Source organism: Cuculus canorus, chromosome 7 (genome assembly GCF_017976375.1).
Source record: "Cuculus canorus isolate bCucCan1 chromosome 7, bCucCan1.pri, whole genome shotgun sequence".
In the NCBI taxonomy this organism is placed as follows: Eukaryota; Metazoa; Chordata; class Aves; order Cuculiformes; family Cuculidae; genus Cuculus; species Cuculus canorus.
The window spans coordinates 15,655,762-15,672,702 of record NC_071407.1 but is presented as its reverse complement, the minus strand read 5'-3'; the positions used below and the strand labels follow the sequence as shown (position 1 = coordinate 15,672,702).

General features: G+C 35.2%; 1 protein-coding gene across 1 annotated transcript in view; it reads right to left on the bottom strand.

Annotated features, from left to right (window-relative positions):
• The window catches only part of ADGRA1 (adhesion G protein-coupled receptor A1), a 264,781-nt gene that overhangs the window by 142,436 nt on the left and 105,404 nt on the right, over positions 1 to 16,941 (bottom strand). Inside the window, exon 7 of the mRNA XM_054071764.1 lies at positions 2,054 to 2,267. Coding sequence (XP_053927739.1) covers positions 2,054 to 2,267 — 214 coding nt within the window. The remainder of the gene's footprint in view (positions 1 to 2,053; positions 2,268 to 16,941) is intronic.

Genomic DNA, 16,941 nt, shown 5'->3' with positions numbered 1-16,941 from the left:
GTAATAAGAATGCTATCACAATTATTTTAACATTACATAATAGTAATAATTATGTAAACGGTACTACAATATACATGGTCATGATTATGGGATTATAATTAAGAAATGCTGAAGAGCTTTTTCAATTACAACTAGACCAATACTTACTCATTTTCAACTTGAAAAGAGACAATACATCTCTAAAATTTTTTTTTTAAAATAACTGACTTCTATATAGCATCATGTTTGAAAGCCAGTTTCAAAAGTACAGGTCACTTATGCCTTTAGTAATAATTTCAATCAGTCCCTTGATCAAGGCAGAGGCATGATTATATTAGCTTCTCTGACTGGATAAAGACCATTCTGTGTAGTAAATGCAGTGTTGATGCCCTACGACATTGTGAAGTGAAACCAATAGCTCAAATAAATGATAAGGTAAAATGTTTTAAATAGCTGTTTAAAGATTGTGAGTTTAATTAAAGAAAATATTTTGTCTCCTTTTGACAGCCTCTATCACATAACTTGGACAAGTCAAAGTATTTTTCCAATTTATGACAACAAACATGATGATGTATTTAGAGAACATTCTTTCTGAATACCCGGTCCCACTGCACACTGCAACATCAGAATCAAAGTCACCTATTTAATGGCACAGTAAACAAAGTAGGTACAGATCAACCATCCTTATTAAAATATTGCTATTTATTTTAAAAATAGATAGGTATTTTGAAAATGTTGATATTTTTAGACAATTTATTTCAGTTTATTACCACATTCTACGAATTGCTTAAACAGTGCAAAATATAATGTAGTTGAAAACTATAATAAGATTAACAGCATGTCTTTTAATTTTGAGATCATGGAAATAGGAAGAACATGCTTTAATTTCAGTGACTTGGCAGTTATATAATAGCTCATGCACTTGGCATTACCATACCAATTGGTCTAACAGTCTTTTTCATTATCCGCTACAGCCATACACATTGGTATTAGAAGAAATCCAGTCGCTGTGAGAATACATCAGATTTATGCCTCTAGATCTACAGGACTCCAAAAGGAGTCCAATAGTCAGTGAATAGATGAAATTAAAATCAATAAAGCCGAAAGACCCCAGTGGAGAGGAATTAATTTGACTCTCTTCATAACTTTCATTTGATAGTTCAAGAAGCATTTCAGGTCAATTATATTAATAGAAACCGGTTGAGTGAAAAGATGTTAATGACGATCCAGAGCCAATTAGCATAGTTATTTTCACTCCATCTTTTACAAAGAGAAAGGCAGAACATAGACACAGAATCAGACTCTTTTTGATCAGTGATGGAAATTGGCAGAGGACAAAAGGATGCATGGAACAGTTTAGCAGCTTTTAGCAACAAGCCCATACTCTTTAATGAAAACCAAAAATAAACACAGAGATTTATAATAATTTATTAAATATGATTTAAAAAGGAAAACTGAAGCAAAATTGGAACAATACAGTCATCGCCAAACATTAGTTTTCACTTATCTTATGGAAACCTATTCTACTTCGTTACTCTTGCATTTTTCGCATCAGCAAATATTTTCATAGATCTCTATCTCTCAAGCACAAAGATGGTAAAAGTCACAGGAAGTGGAGAAAAAATGTAATAAGGCATATATATGAGATTACTTAACTAAAGAATATAGGGTTCCGTATATTGGAGCTCACAAAGTAATCCACACCTTTCAAATTGGTAATTCTTCACAGGTAGATCAATCTAGACGGCATCAGGAAGAAGTATCTCACACATGCCTCTGAAGCTATACTAGAGTTAGGTTTCTTTTCATAGTTTACTGTGTAAGGCATTCTGCTTTGATCAGTTTAACATCCATAGTTGCTCAAATCTAGATACTTAGACATAAGAAATACAATTTGGAACCACAGCTTTTCACAGACATGAAAAATCTATACCTGTGTGTGTTCTGATTCAAGCATGCAACTGAATTTCTTCAAATAAAACAACTCCTGATGCATGTTTTAAGGAAGCTTATTGCAACTGGTGCATCTCTTCACTTTTCTACAGGTCTGATTGTTATGAGGGGCATACATTACCGTGTAATTAAGCAGCAGTCATGAATGATGCTGTCCTCCACAAATATGCCACTCTCTTCATCTGTTTCGACCAGACGACCAGCATGGTACCAATGAACTTGGGTGGTATTGTCGACATATGTGGCAGTGCACTGAAACGGCAAGCGGTCTCCATGAAAAACCACTTGTCTCTGTGATGGGATCAGTTCGAAAAGAGGAAGTTCCAGAGGCCCAGCTGCAGGGAAAACAACAAAACAAAACAAATAGGAAAAAAGAAACCCTCACAATGAATTCTCATTAATATTGTGAAGTGAAATAATTGTACAACTCTAGCTTCCTAGATCTTCACATTAAAACATTACTACAAAAGATATGCCCACAAAATTAAGTCTAATCTCGTAGTGGATTCCAGAGATAATATTTCTCTCATTGGTATGAGCTCAGATAATGACAGGATTACTAGAATGGCTACAAAAACTAAGTTTCACAGAACAGTTCACAGTGTGGGTGAGGTTGGAGGGGATCTGTTGAGGCACTCCAGTCCAGCTCCTACACTAGGCAGGATGTTTTAATATAGAAAAAAGAAATCAGTCTTCAAATTAAATTAAAAGTACAGCTATTAACGTTAACTACAGTCAACACTTATATGACCACTTCGCTGTCAGTGGATGAAACTCCCATTTCGGTCCAGAACAAAATTTACTCACTCTAGAGAGTCTAAAGTACCTCATATGTCTGGAATTTGGATACTAATAAGGCTAATAACAAAAGTTAAACTTTCCCCTGAAGCGCAACTGTCCCTATGATTTCTCATTTCCTACTTACTTCTGCTTCTTCCACAAGTCATTTATTGTCTAGATGTTTACTCTACATTAAGTATTTACCTAACTATCTCTTTCTACTTTTTAATAGTGGAGTACATTTTACGGTCTTTACTTTATGAATTTACCTATCCCATCTTTTCCCAAGAAATACCCTAATAACAAAATTCTTCAATTTTTATTTCCAGATCCTCAAACTACCTTAAAATGATTTCTGCAAGATAGGTCTATTCATTTCTATACATTGAAAAGGAGCATTTTAAGAAAAGTAACTGAAACAGAGGCTCTGCATCTAAAGAAAGAAGATCATCTTATATTGGATAACAAGGAATAAAGGAAAACTTTACTTTCTTTTTTTCTGATATACTCTCCTTAGGCAAGAGAAGAAAATTACTACCTCTGATACTTTGTTGTCATCACACAAAATTCTAAAGGTAATAAAACACTAAAGACTCACATATGTAGTTGATGAACACACTACCATGAACATCTTGCATACTAATTCCTAAAATACCACTTTTTCACCTCAACCTACAATGCCAAGACAGTTGACTGAGCCCGGGTCACTTTATAACTTCACTACTGCAATCTTATCTTAGTCAAAATGCCTACAGCCTTCTTGATAAGGAAAGAGAATCTTAAAGCTAGATATTCTTCTCATCCTTATGGGTTTTTTTTTTCAGTTTCCATTTAAAGGCCTCTCACCATTACTATCTATCCAGCCTACAGGGCTGACAGTTGAAAGGACATCCTTCTACATTTTCATCACTAGTAACTTCCTCAAACATCTATTTTATTTTTTACAAGCACTTCAATATTTTTTTTTTCCATTTCACTGCTCACCATTTTATCTTACTTAAACTTTCTCCTGAAAATCGTCTATTGCCCATAACCAATACAGAAGAACTAACCATGCCTAACCAGATTGCAAGCCATAATCACTGGTTCTACAATTGCTAAAATTTGTGGACAACCCAATGGTTGTTCTCATTACTCAGCATCCCACCCTACCATGCTTCTTTATGTCATTCAGATGCTATCTTTAGAACACCCAAATTGTGAGAAGCTTCATTTATAAGCCAAGCTTTGGACTCTCAATACTGCTGGGGAATTTAAATGTTAAATGCTATGTTCATCACCTGCTTTGAATAAACAGTGAGAGGGATCACTTCTACTGTTATTTTACAGAGTAAGAATGGTGGCCAGCATAATACATGTGATTTCTACATGGGTGGATATGTCATATTGCTGTCCAGGAGAAGCCCACAGAGGATTAAGGGGTTCGCCACTGTCAACTGAAATGCTGTAAGTCTGCTGTGACTATAAAGGGCAGCCTTCAGATACTCCTCCTGGTTTCTGTATACATCCTGCATTTTATCTTCTGATTGCACCTATTATTTGTGGACAGGAAAGCATTACTAAAGATTCCTTGAAAAGTATCTAGTATTTTTGTATGATCTTTGGCTCTGAACTAAAGTGAGAGAAAGGAAACCAGATTAATACCGCATTCATAATAGCTGCAGGCTAGGTCTCAGTCTTTCATGTTAAAGATTTTTTACTAGAAGATGGAGAGAACCTCTCTCCAAAAGGCTGCAATCTTTGTGTTGCATTATGGAGTCAATTACAGAATACAGGGAAAATGAATGGTGTGGGAATCTAGCCATAAATTAATGAAAATGAGAATGGAGTCCTGAAAATTTAAATACATTGTCACAAGTACATCAGCAATATATACTACTCACAGAAATATATTTCTCATGAATACAGTAATATTTAACTAAGGATATTGTACCTTGTGAAATGTTTTTGGTCATGCAGCAAATGACACATTGCGTCATGAGGCTATGAAGTAGTAAGAGTGCAAACTATACTATCAATATTTCTTAAGTTAAGCTAAATAACTTGCCTGTCATATGGATGTAATGTAACAACGCTATCACTTTGAATTTGTTTCTGCTGTTACAGCTGGTTTCCTGTTATTACATCCGTTGCTCAGCCTTGGGAGTTGCCAAAACCAGAATGGAGTGGGAATGAAGCACTCTATGCATATTTTGTCAATTAATGATCAGAAGTAAATTAAACTTTTTTTTTACTGTAGCATATCAAAAAGGAGAAAATGATCCTTTGATTGACACCAGTCATAGCAACAGTCTACTCATTTTCATTTTCTTTGCAAATCCTCCTAATTTCCAATGAAGATGCAAAGTGAATTAAACATACCTTTGGTTTACCAGGAGACTAGGATATCCTTCTGATCAGCTGAACCCTTTAGGAGTACACCTAATGGGTAGGCCAAATTGATAAATAATGCTACAAATTCATTTTCAAAGTGGAAACAGTAAAATTTCTAAAAATTATGACACTTGTAGACCATGGAAAGTACACTTAAGTACTTTAGCAAAACATCTGCTCTTAATCTCTGCGATGTCTACAACAAAATGATTACCAGAGCTAATCTTCAGTTGTTTTCCAGCGATAATCGTGATTTAAATAACTAAGGCTGGTTCTGCAACTACTACTCATGCAAAAGTTGAATTTGACTTCAGTGGCAAAGCTTACAAATAGAAGGATTAATTGCATCAATAAGAGTTTCAGGATTAGGGCCAATACCCTTTTTATCCTGAACGGCTATGAAATGATTATATAGTTCCATCAGCATCAGCTGGAAATACTTACTTTAAATCCATAATCCAACAATCCTTCAAATTTAGAATAAAAGTATTTACCAATGCTGTACATACACTTTCAAGCTTGACTTTGAGAATAAAGTAAGAAGTTCTGAAAGTATTTGAAATTATTTTGGCATTGATTTGACAGCACTTTCAATATAACAGCTCTGGCCAACATATCCCTATGCAATCAAAATTTTCTCTTAGATTATATGACTACTAAAGACCAAATAAATACCTATCATCTCTGATACTCATGTGTGTATGGCTGATACAACTGCCTTACAAGATTAAAAATAATTTACACCTTACTATTTGGGGTTGGACTAGACGACCTGTAGAAGAACCTTACAACCCAAAGAATTCTATGATTCCATGATTGTATCCTGAGAGAGGGGAGGCTAATTTAGGGGGATTTTATTTATTTAATATTTACATATCTGAAAAATATTCCAAGATTCTCCTAAAACAATCCACTCTGCTGCCCTCAAGTTTGATACCAGCACCAGCTCTTGCCAATGGGAGATGTGACTCCTGTAGGCATTTAGATCAAGGGCTGCTGGTGTTTTACAGTCTTTACCTGTCTTGCCTCTCTAGTCAGCACTAAACCATGATTGCGGCAGAGCACCACAGGAATCACTGATTGCAGCATGAATCTAAAGGTCTAACCTGTCATTACAGCAATTACATCTTTATCTTTCACTTCTCAGCAGAAAAAAGGGTTTTGTTGACTGAAGGCCAGATTCTTTATGTGATCCAGTCTTGTATTTCAGATTAGCTCTAGACTAGAATACTGAGGACAGACGGAGGAGGAGTCAGGTAACACAAATACCCTGAATTAGAATATCACTGAAGAGCTCTTCTCACAGAAAGCACATATCTGCACATTTTAATGCACAGAATAAATAAAAATGTATATAAAGCTGAAAAAGAAAATACAAATTATTTTAATAATCATTAGCTAAAATAGAAAAACGTGCACAAAAGCTTTAAGGAAATGTTCCGAAGTGTATGCCTTTAGTATCTTTATAATAAAATTTAGCTTACACTCACACACTAAATGTTTTCTGCCATTTTCTTACATTTCAATTCTTGAGATTTTAAAAATAGTTCCAATTTTGCTTAAAATTTTGGCCTTTTTTGTTTACCTTTTTAAAAGATGGAAAGGAGAATAACATGAGAGAAATACTGCTGTCACTGGACATACATGGAATACAAATGTTTGTAAAAGACAACATACAATGCATTTCTAATTTATAATTTAGTTAAATTTTAAATATAATAAGGTCACGTTTAGGATGTATGCACTTATGAATGAACAATATTATTTTCTGAGTGAATGAACAAAAGCAAATTTCTAAGTACAAATGTTGGCCCAAGCAATAGATTTGTTTAAAACTACAGGCTTAAAATTTGTTTAAAAACTACTCTAGTACCACCACAAGGTATTGGAGACATAATCAGAGACAAATGAAACTACGTGCTGCCACGTATGTTGCATTTTCACCTGCACAACCTGTAACCTGGGCAGCACAACTCTCTACAGCTACACAGCTACAAAGTGCATAATCCCGGTTACTACACTGGCGCGTTCCACCATTCAGTCCAGCAGAGACACAGCTTTCTGCTGTATGTTTAACTGGCTTTGTTTGGCAGCTTCTACGCAGTTAGAAATAGGAAAATCCACAGGTTTCTCCAAGCTGCCCACACATCAAGTGCACTATTACAGTGCTCACATTTCAGGATACACCATCGACTTCTGCCTCTTGGTAGAAAATTCAGTTTGCTACAGTGCACCATAAGCTTTTCGGACAGAGAAAAGCCAGAGCTTGGCATATTGCTTCTTGTAAATTTATTGATTTATTGTATTGCCAATAGGTTTTTTATTTGAACTGAGTGTGCCTACAGGGTGCAGGACATCCTGCTGACAAAAATGTGAGTTAGAGCTCCAATATTTGTATACAATCACAGCGGGAAAGAAATGTGCATGGAAAGCACAGTGAGGGGAAAGCTGAAAGTGAGGACAAAGTAAAGGAACCGGTCCAATAAAAATGACAGAAGAAAATGAGGAAAAAACAAATTGAAAAACTTCATTTAAAAATTTGAATTGCTGTCAGCAAATCATGATATCTGCTGATATTTACTGAATGGAACTAAAGAAAATAGAGTGGTTTGAAGGCCAGTTCTGCCAAGAAGGGGAGGTACCAGCACACCAATGCCAATTTCTGTATTGCAAAATTTGCTGACAAAAAAAAAAGTTTTGGTGTAGAAGGTCCCAGGTAGTGCCCTATGCCAAGGAATTCAAGAAGGAATACAGAACTGGAGCCAAGGTTCAGTTTTAATGAAAGTTTTGCCTGGCTCCAATTTTAACATAGTATCAAGAAAATGCAGATGCTAACAAGTATTAAACACATCAAAATAAGGCTGTTTTTTGGGCCCGGGGAAAGAAACCTTTGCATCATTTCATTTAGCACTCACCACAGAACAAATGGAGCTTCTGTTTGTGTAATAGCTTCTTATTTCCACCAATTTCATAATGCTGGCAGGGCAAAGCATATTCTACACTATTTTATTAACCCCTTTCACCTTCATACATGCTTTTCAGACAGGAACATAAAGTAGATTTTTATTTTTTTTTTTTGCAGCAGCAGCTCATAATTAAATCACAGTTTTATGTTTACTTTGTAATGGTAAGTGCTACACTGAAATGGTAGCTACTAACTAAAATGCAAGACTTCATACACGTATGCTGTTTTATTTTAATGTTTTTGTATTGCATTTTACTCCTGCAAACTTCTGTAAAGCCATCAAAGTGGAGAAAAAGAGAGAAAGGGTGTATGTCTCATGGGCAGGCATAGCAGAGTCAGCGGACTGAGACGCTGATAAGAATGTAGATGCTGCTGCAGGGAGCTGAACACAAGTAGCAATCCCAGGATTTATCCTAAGCTAGAAGAACATTGAGCTCAGGCTGTCACAGTCCACTGCTACTGGTGTTTCTGTTATCTGGGTTAGCTAACCTCATAAATATACTCCCTATCTACAAAACAGAAGATTAAAGTCAGTGCAGCTATATCAAGAAGAGCTGCAATCATAGCTTTGGATGACAGCCTCATTGAGAAGCACTTAGACTCCCTAACTTCTCGTGTTTATTTAATTAAAATAAGTTACACCTGTAGAAAATAAGGAAGGCTGAGCTGGAAAACGTACAATTCAAATATAGTCACTTTGGGCAAATACAACTCACGGCAAGCCCAGTCACGACAAAGTTATTTAACTTGTCTTTTTCTACAGCAGTTTCCCCCAGATTTATAATACTCTGTGAAAATAAATTATCAGTTTTGCACTGGGTCTAGGGATTGACTGGTGTTGTGTTCATTACAACTATTTTAAGTGAGGGAGCAGCAGAAAAACACTTTCTCACTTACTGATGACAGCCCCGATTTACTTGGTAGGGAAGTGGAGGTAGAGAAATACAGACATAGCAGGTATTACTTAATAATTTAAGTGCCAAATATCATAAAATTAATTTGTAAAATGGCAACAGCTACTTGAGAAATTTCCAGAACAGGAAACTCAAGGTTTCATTCCTGTCAATCAATTAATCAAAAATATTATCTGCATGCAGGCAAAATAAAGCCCATATCTTGCACTGGCAAATCAAGCAGAAATTTAAAAGAATAGGCAAAGAGTTTTTTCATCACTGATTTTTTTCTTTATTAAATAGAACTGCTGCCACTTTTCAATTTCTTATTTTCAAATTGCCTCAAAAGTCTACTTTAGAAGCTGTGGAGCATTTGATTATTTCCCACATCCTGAAACATGAAGACCATGACATATTGACAGCAATGGTATTAGAAGATTCACCAACACAAACTCCTCACAATGGCATGTGTCAGAAGCCATTGCCAGGAAGTTAACTTTGATCACTCGAGTCATCCTTATGGCGAGCTGGCGTGCTCATGGCTACCCACAGTCATTGCATCTTGCAGTTTTATTGGCTGACTGTCAGCAAGAATAAAGCATCTACCTCTACAAAATACATCGATTAGCTTTATTCGGCAGTAGTAGCACTCATCTCTCCAAAACGTTAAGCACCACTAGCCACTTTCTTTTCGTTTTCATATCACTACACACTTAGCCCAAGGAAGCAGGGCAGCAGGTAGGTCCCAAGAGCGGCAGTGATTGCCCCTAATTGCCCAGAGTCAGAAGGCTGCGCATGTACCCATCTATTGTTCAAGATGCCAAACAAAAAAGAAATGTAAAAATCATAAAAGAGGCTGAACAAATGACATGTCTGTTGAAGTAAGGACTTGTCCCAGTCATTGGACGATGTTTTTCCACTACAAACTCCTCTCAGCCCAGCTGAGAATTTCAGATACTGCAGCTCTCTATAGTCATTTTTATACATACACTAAAAAAGTGCTCTAGCATGAAGTGTGGTATAAAAATGTGAAATATCACTATGGCATAGCCCCCTTAATTAGAACGGAGGATGTAAGGATGGAGTCCTTATAGAGAACTTACCCATGAGAACAATTAAGATTAATTACAACTGTCATAACTGCTGTTAAATGGACAATACTAACATAGGTTTGGCAAAAAAAGCTTATATGAATTTATCTAGGAATTACCAGTATAAAATTTAACCCTAGCTTTTTAATGTACATGTTACCATCTTAAGAATAAAAGAATATATCTTCCACACTACTCCATTGCCCATAGTCAAGTCTGGCTTTACCCATAAGCAACCAGTTTTTGGACATGGCCAGTCAAGTCTCCAAGGACAGAAATTCTGAAAATTAAAGAAGCTCTGTTTCGCTGATATTATCTTCACTACATCTCAGTTAAATTTTCCTTTCGTTATTTTATCTGCTTTTTGGAACAATCAGGCAAGGGCAACGTAGGAAACCAGACAAAACTGTATATTAAAAATAACTTGATGTAGTTTAAGAGTAAGCTATAGGAAGAAAAACAAACTGGGCACATTTCTAGCATCCAAACCAACAGGATTTTAGGAGTGAAAAGTTCTGTTGAACTATATTTTTGTGTAAACACAGATGTAAGAAAATACATAGTAGTAAACTGCATTCTTTAAATTTTCTCAAATAAACCTTTTAATACTTGTGCTATTTCTTGTTTGTAAGTTTTAAATGTTATTTATTTTGTGCCCCTAAACATGCAAAAGTGTTCTAAATTGCCACTAAATAAATAAGGTAATAATGTTTAATATTAAAGGTAGGGTACCACATTGCATTTTTTTTCCAGTTTGAGACTGATCACATTAGCATGAAAAATCTAGAATTTGGAGCCAAAAAGTTAGAGCATTGTTGTTTTCATACTACCATATGGTCATCTATTGAAATCTTTCATATTTAAAATGACTACTTAGCTCTAATAGAAAACTAATCAACCACCCCCATCTTTGAAAGATGAAAAATGTACAGTTACATTATTTGAGTTATAGACTTTCTATTATCATCCATATTTTTAATCAAAGAAAATCCTGAATTGTTAATACTGTAAAACAGAAACAATTGCAAGAGGATTTAACTACAGCTAATTTTATCACTATTCATATCTTGCAAAACCTAATTCTGTGAAAGGTCACTAATGCGAATATTCCTATTTTAATATAATTAGACCTATTCATATGACTAGGCACTCTGCAAAATTCAAGCTGAAGTCTTGATCCTGCATATTCTTGAAGACAATGATGCTCCGCATGAATGCAGCAGGCTATCTGTAGGCTGCCAAGAAACTGCAGGACTTGAATCTAAATCTGGATAATTAATCCATCATTCTTTGTACTTGAGATTTTGAGTGTAGTCTGTTACAACGTACTGAAAAAAACCCGACAGTTCAATATTTACATTGTGTTAATGTAGTGAGAATGACTTGCAAATGAAAAAGGAATTGGTTGAAACAATAATCTCAAGCCCATACCAAAATTTAAGTAAATAACAAATGAGACCAAAAAAATGTTGTTTGTGTACTGTGAGAGTAATAAATGAAGAAAAAACGTTCCTTGTTAACTTTGAGCCAGTATTTGTTATTGCAACATTTCAAGTAGGAAAGAAAACTGCTAAGAACAATCTATGTGGAGATGTATACAAACACGATTTTACGACTCAAAAGGCAATGTAGATAATTTTTGTGACCATATCAAAAAGCAACTTCAAATCCCATTTCTCATCCAATATCACCAGCACAATGGTATTAATGTAATTGATTTAAAATGTATTGAATGTTCTGAATTTTTGTGGTATTTCAGTAAGATTGCAAAGAAAAATTACTTATTAAAATAGACTAGGGGGCTGTCTGTGGCCTGAGAGAAACATAGCTTAACGTTCTGCTCATATTTAAGCATAAGAAGTTTGCACTAGAAAATATGAGAGTAGGTAAGCAATGATGAAATACTTCATCTCTTTCTACATAAGAAATTAAATCTTCAAATGTTCAAGAAATCTCTGACAATACAATTAGAAAGTGTATAAAGAACATAAATGTGCTCTCTTTTTTTTTTTCACTCTGGGCCAGTTTCAATGTGAACAGGTACAGAGCATCAGAGCAGAAAGTGCTTACTGTTTAATCTGACTCTGCTCTTTTAGAGGATGAATACTCTGATTCTCAGTGAAGTGAGGCCAACTACGAAAGACAAGGTGCTGGTTAAGTACAAACAACTCCCTAACAACTATATCCCCTTCCTCTCAATATATTATTTACATTTTCTATGAAATATTTAATGAATTGCATTGCAGAATGCAGAAGAAAGAAAAAGATCTATCCCTTTCAGTATCCTCCCTTTGAAGTACCTTCCTAAGGAGGGAGTCCATAATATCAGAAAAAGTGCATTTCAATAATATTATACAAGTCATAAGTTGCTATTTTCACTCATGAGCTATCACTTTAAACTAAGGTAGTTTATAGTTATAGAACTCAGACTGAGAAATAATTCAAATACCACTGGACACTTACAACTTGTAGTTATTATCTTCCACCCTTTCTCACCTCTATTTTCAGCAGGATGGATTTTTATTCTTCTTTAGTGTTAAGACATTTCTCAGTATACAGCCCCTCATGGCATGCTAGAAACCTAATCATACAGGTCTTTTACAGATAAAATTCCAGTTCTGTATTTTGTGTACTCACTTCCTGTCATCCATAGCAGAAGTCCTAATTAACTATTAAAGATGTGTGTAATTATGAACCAACCCAAACAATTTCTCACTACAAGTTTCACGTAAACAGCTACAATTCTGTTCATCACAATGAATAGGTGCACTACCCATAAACAGAATACACATTTTGTCACAATTTATACTTTCAAAATAACATCGTGTGACACCCCTTCTAAGCCAGGTGAAACATAAAACAGTTGATTGTCATGTACTTGGAGCACCCAGAGCAACAAGAGAATTAAAACTCAGTTTCTGGGTACTCACTGCCTTTGAAAAACAGGCTCCCGAGTCTAGGGAGGCCACCCAACCCCCATTAAGGGAGATGAGACACTACATAAAAACAGATGCTATCTCAGGCATGCCAGTACACGAAAGGAAAACTTGACTCAGCTGCAATATTTGGTTTTGTAATTTGCCATTACTTTGTGCATTGAAAACTCTATTTCCACCATATTTTCCCCTGAGACTGTGTCTAATAATGAATGTATCTAACATTTGAGCATATATTATTTCCATTTCCTTACTCTGGAAGTTTCTTGACTGAGTATGGTATATGAAGAATATGCATTAATGCTAGTTTTGCTAATTGTCTCTGTTTGCCCTTGTTGGTTGTAATTATTGCAGCAATATGGGTTTTTCAAAGATGTGTATAATATAGGTGACTAAATAATGCTTTATCTTAGAATGTCTTTTAACTTTTGTCCTGCAGTCCTATGTTGAAGCGGTCTTCCATGCAAGGAGATTTTCTCAGATTCAATACAATACAGCAAATAAGGAAGTATGAAACAGAAAAATTTGGTGTAGAAACATAATAAAGGTATAAGAAACTGATTGATTTCTTCCAAGAAAAAGACTTGTGGATAGCTTTCCATCAACATAGATCTAGAAAAAGTGTAAACGTAGTTAAGGGGGATTACATTTAGACAATTCCTCATGAAAGCGTGAGGCACAAAGGGCTGCTAACATGGCCCGAGAGCCATTCAAGACTGGTCAAGATCGCTTCATCAGGCTCACTGCCAGACTGCCTTACAGCAGACTGCCGAGAAAGGTGGGGACAACAAAAGCAGAAGGGTGAACTGTGACAAAACTAACTTGTCTGAAAGTGCTGTGACGAGATGGTGCACACATATCGAACCATCTGTTTTAGTAGGTCAAAGTGACTTGAAAAAATCTAGGTGCCTCTCTACAATTATAATTCTGGAGAACTGACAAGATACTACGTGTAGTTCTCTTAACTGTCTGCTTTATAGGTCCATGCAACAATATGATGACCAAGATTTGGATAGTAGATTACAGAAACCTGAAAAGCTATTGACACCAAGAAAGGAACTAAACCCATCCACTCTCCGCACAGAAAAATACATAATGATAAGGAACAGAAATGTAATTTATTATGTATAAATGCGTTAAACTCTAAGCAAAAAGAAATCTTAATATCCTTTTATATTTTATTACTTTCAAATAAATTTCTTTTTCAATTTTAAAAAAAGGTGATAGCATGGTCCCATTTTTTTCTTTATAAAGAGAAAATATATATGCAAAAAGCAAGTCTTTAATTTGTAGGAGACCTGCATGAGAAATGGTTATTCTGTCCCAGGAGAATTATGTAATTTTCTTTGTGGTGGAAATAAATAAATAATACTGTCTTAAAGGACTACAAAATTACTTTTATATTTTGACCCTTGCAATATTTTTCTATGATTTAGTAAATACATCATTTTAAGCCAAATCATTTATCTAAAGATTATCGTTACTATCTCAACTACTTTCTATCCTTTAAATAAAATCTATTCAGTGGAGACAAGAAAGTCAGCACTTTTTCAGACACCTGTTTTCATGACTTAATGTTTTCTAACAGAAAAATGCTTCATCATGGTTATATGTCAACTGTAATTTGCAAAACAACTGAGATTTTACTACTTGGTGCTGTTAGTTCAATAGCATCAATACAGCTTTGAGACGGAAAACCTCAATTTTAAATGCCTCATTAATCAGTATAAATAATCAAAACCCAGTTTTAAGAGCAATCTTTCATAATTCCCTTAGGACAAAAACTCATACATGTTTTTCCGGAGTGAAGAATTTGGTGTACAGAACCCATTTCTGCTGCTGATGTGCACAAGAGACAATCACAGACTTGTATCAGACCTCAGGTGGAATTTATCACACTGATACTCAGGAAAATGTAATCTTTCTCCTGTAAAATGAGTAAGTTTTATTTGGAGTCATGGAGAAACAGTAACAAGGCACTGCATGAAGCCAATTTCATAATCATTTTTCAGAAGGATGCTCTGTATTCTGCCTTAATTATGAGGGACTGCAATGAATTCATAATGGTATAGACAAAGGCAAAACTATTCTTTATCATCAAACTAACTTTTCAGCCTTATTTCTCACACTATCAATTTTTTTTTCTAGCCAAACATGTCAGAGTTTTTTATTAGAGAAGATTTAAGTAGCTCTTATAACCTGTTGATGAAATATGCAAGCAGAACCCTGTGAATACCAAAACAATGCAGTTGCTTAAATTAACTCTTATAAAAATCCCTAAAACACATTTTAACTGTTTTCAATGGGTGACTGGTTTGGGTATTGGGAATTAGCAGATGCATGAGAAAGATTTGCCAGAAAAAAGAATTGAAAGATGATTTCTTCTTCTACCAAAACATAAAATAAATCTAAAAAGCTCATGTTAAAATGCTACCTGTACCTATTCAGAATTTTTTTAATGTCTAGTAAAAGAATACTCCACATACTGTGACTTTTTGATTCATTCCCTAACTTGCCTGCCAAGATCTTTGCCATTTCAGATCTAGGGGGTTTTTCCCCCCTTCCATTCTTCTCTTTGCTCATTTTGTGACGATGATACCTCATGATGTCTTCTAGCTTGTAGAAGGAAGATGAGCAACTATAAAATTAAGTGTCTGAGAGTATGGAAGATGTTCACATGCAGGAGTTCGTAATTTTTATATCACTTAATATTTTCCTTAAGATATGCTTAGTTTTATTAGCTCTATGCGTATTACAATACAGAGCATTTTTAAAACACTGTCAATAGCTGTTATTATCTTGTTGCCAGACAGCCTTCTATTATGCCTATCAGGTTACTGAAAATGAAATGACTAAATGTTGCGGGCACTCTGAGCTGCCCAACAGAAATTATAAACACTGTGAAGTACCTGGCAGACATTACAAAGCTGGTAGAAGGCTCAGCAAATATAACCATCATGAAGCTCTCTGCGGATATTAAAACTGGTGTCAAGCTATTGGCAGTCATTAAAAATCCTGTCAAGGGTTCTGTGGACATTATAAATAGCAATGAGAACTAGATGGGCATTATAAGTTCTGTATTAGAGGTGTGGTAAGGAGTCCTATTAGAAACTAAAATACAGAAGTCTGAGAAATAGCTTTCTTTTTCTCTGTAAAATTCACAGCCTTATCCGCATTGGCAACCTGGAAATACCAATTAACAGTCCTTAATCAATTCTTCTAATCATTCCAGCATTTTCAGAAGAAGATATCAATCACCACGAGGATGCCCATGCTGGGTGTCTATAAAATGGCAGCTTAATATTTGAGAAGTATTGCAGATATTCAAATGTTCAGTAATACAGGCTACTGGAAAATTCTGTCTTTCACTCACAAGAGCTTGTTCCTTATCTGCCTCCAGCCAGGTATCTGTGTTTCCTTAACAATTCAGCCAATGGACCATCTGTAGCTGGTACTCACATCCTTTCACATCTCTCCCAACTTGTAAATATCTGTATTTGCTGTCAAAACCAAATTTTTTGTTATTACTCCAGTCAACTCTGATCTCTCTTCTGCTATAAATGTGACGGCAACACACATCATTCCTCATGTGGTTATTAGGATAAAAGCATGACTTTCATTTTGTTTCCGTAAGGCATTAGTGAAGTCACCATCCCAGCAATTTTCTGTCATTCAAGAAAGTCAGAGAGTCAAAGATTTCATGATTAATCGAGTATGTGTGAAATTAGATATTTCATTATGGAACCCATCATTATCATCTTAGGCAATGATTTTTTTCTTTGCAGTATGTGATACTTTTAAAATATCTCTTCTACTCTGCTCTTTGCTAAACAGTGTTCAGCACGAGATGAATTTTCTTTACTCATTCACATTTTTCTGATTCCTTCCTCAGATCATGTCTATGACCTTTGCTATGGCAGAAAATCCTTTCCAAAAAGTGATTTACTTATAGATCTCCAAGTAGAGAATTC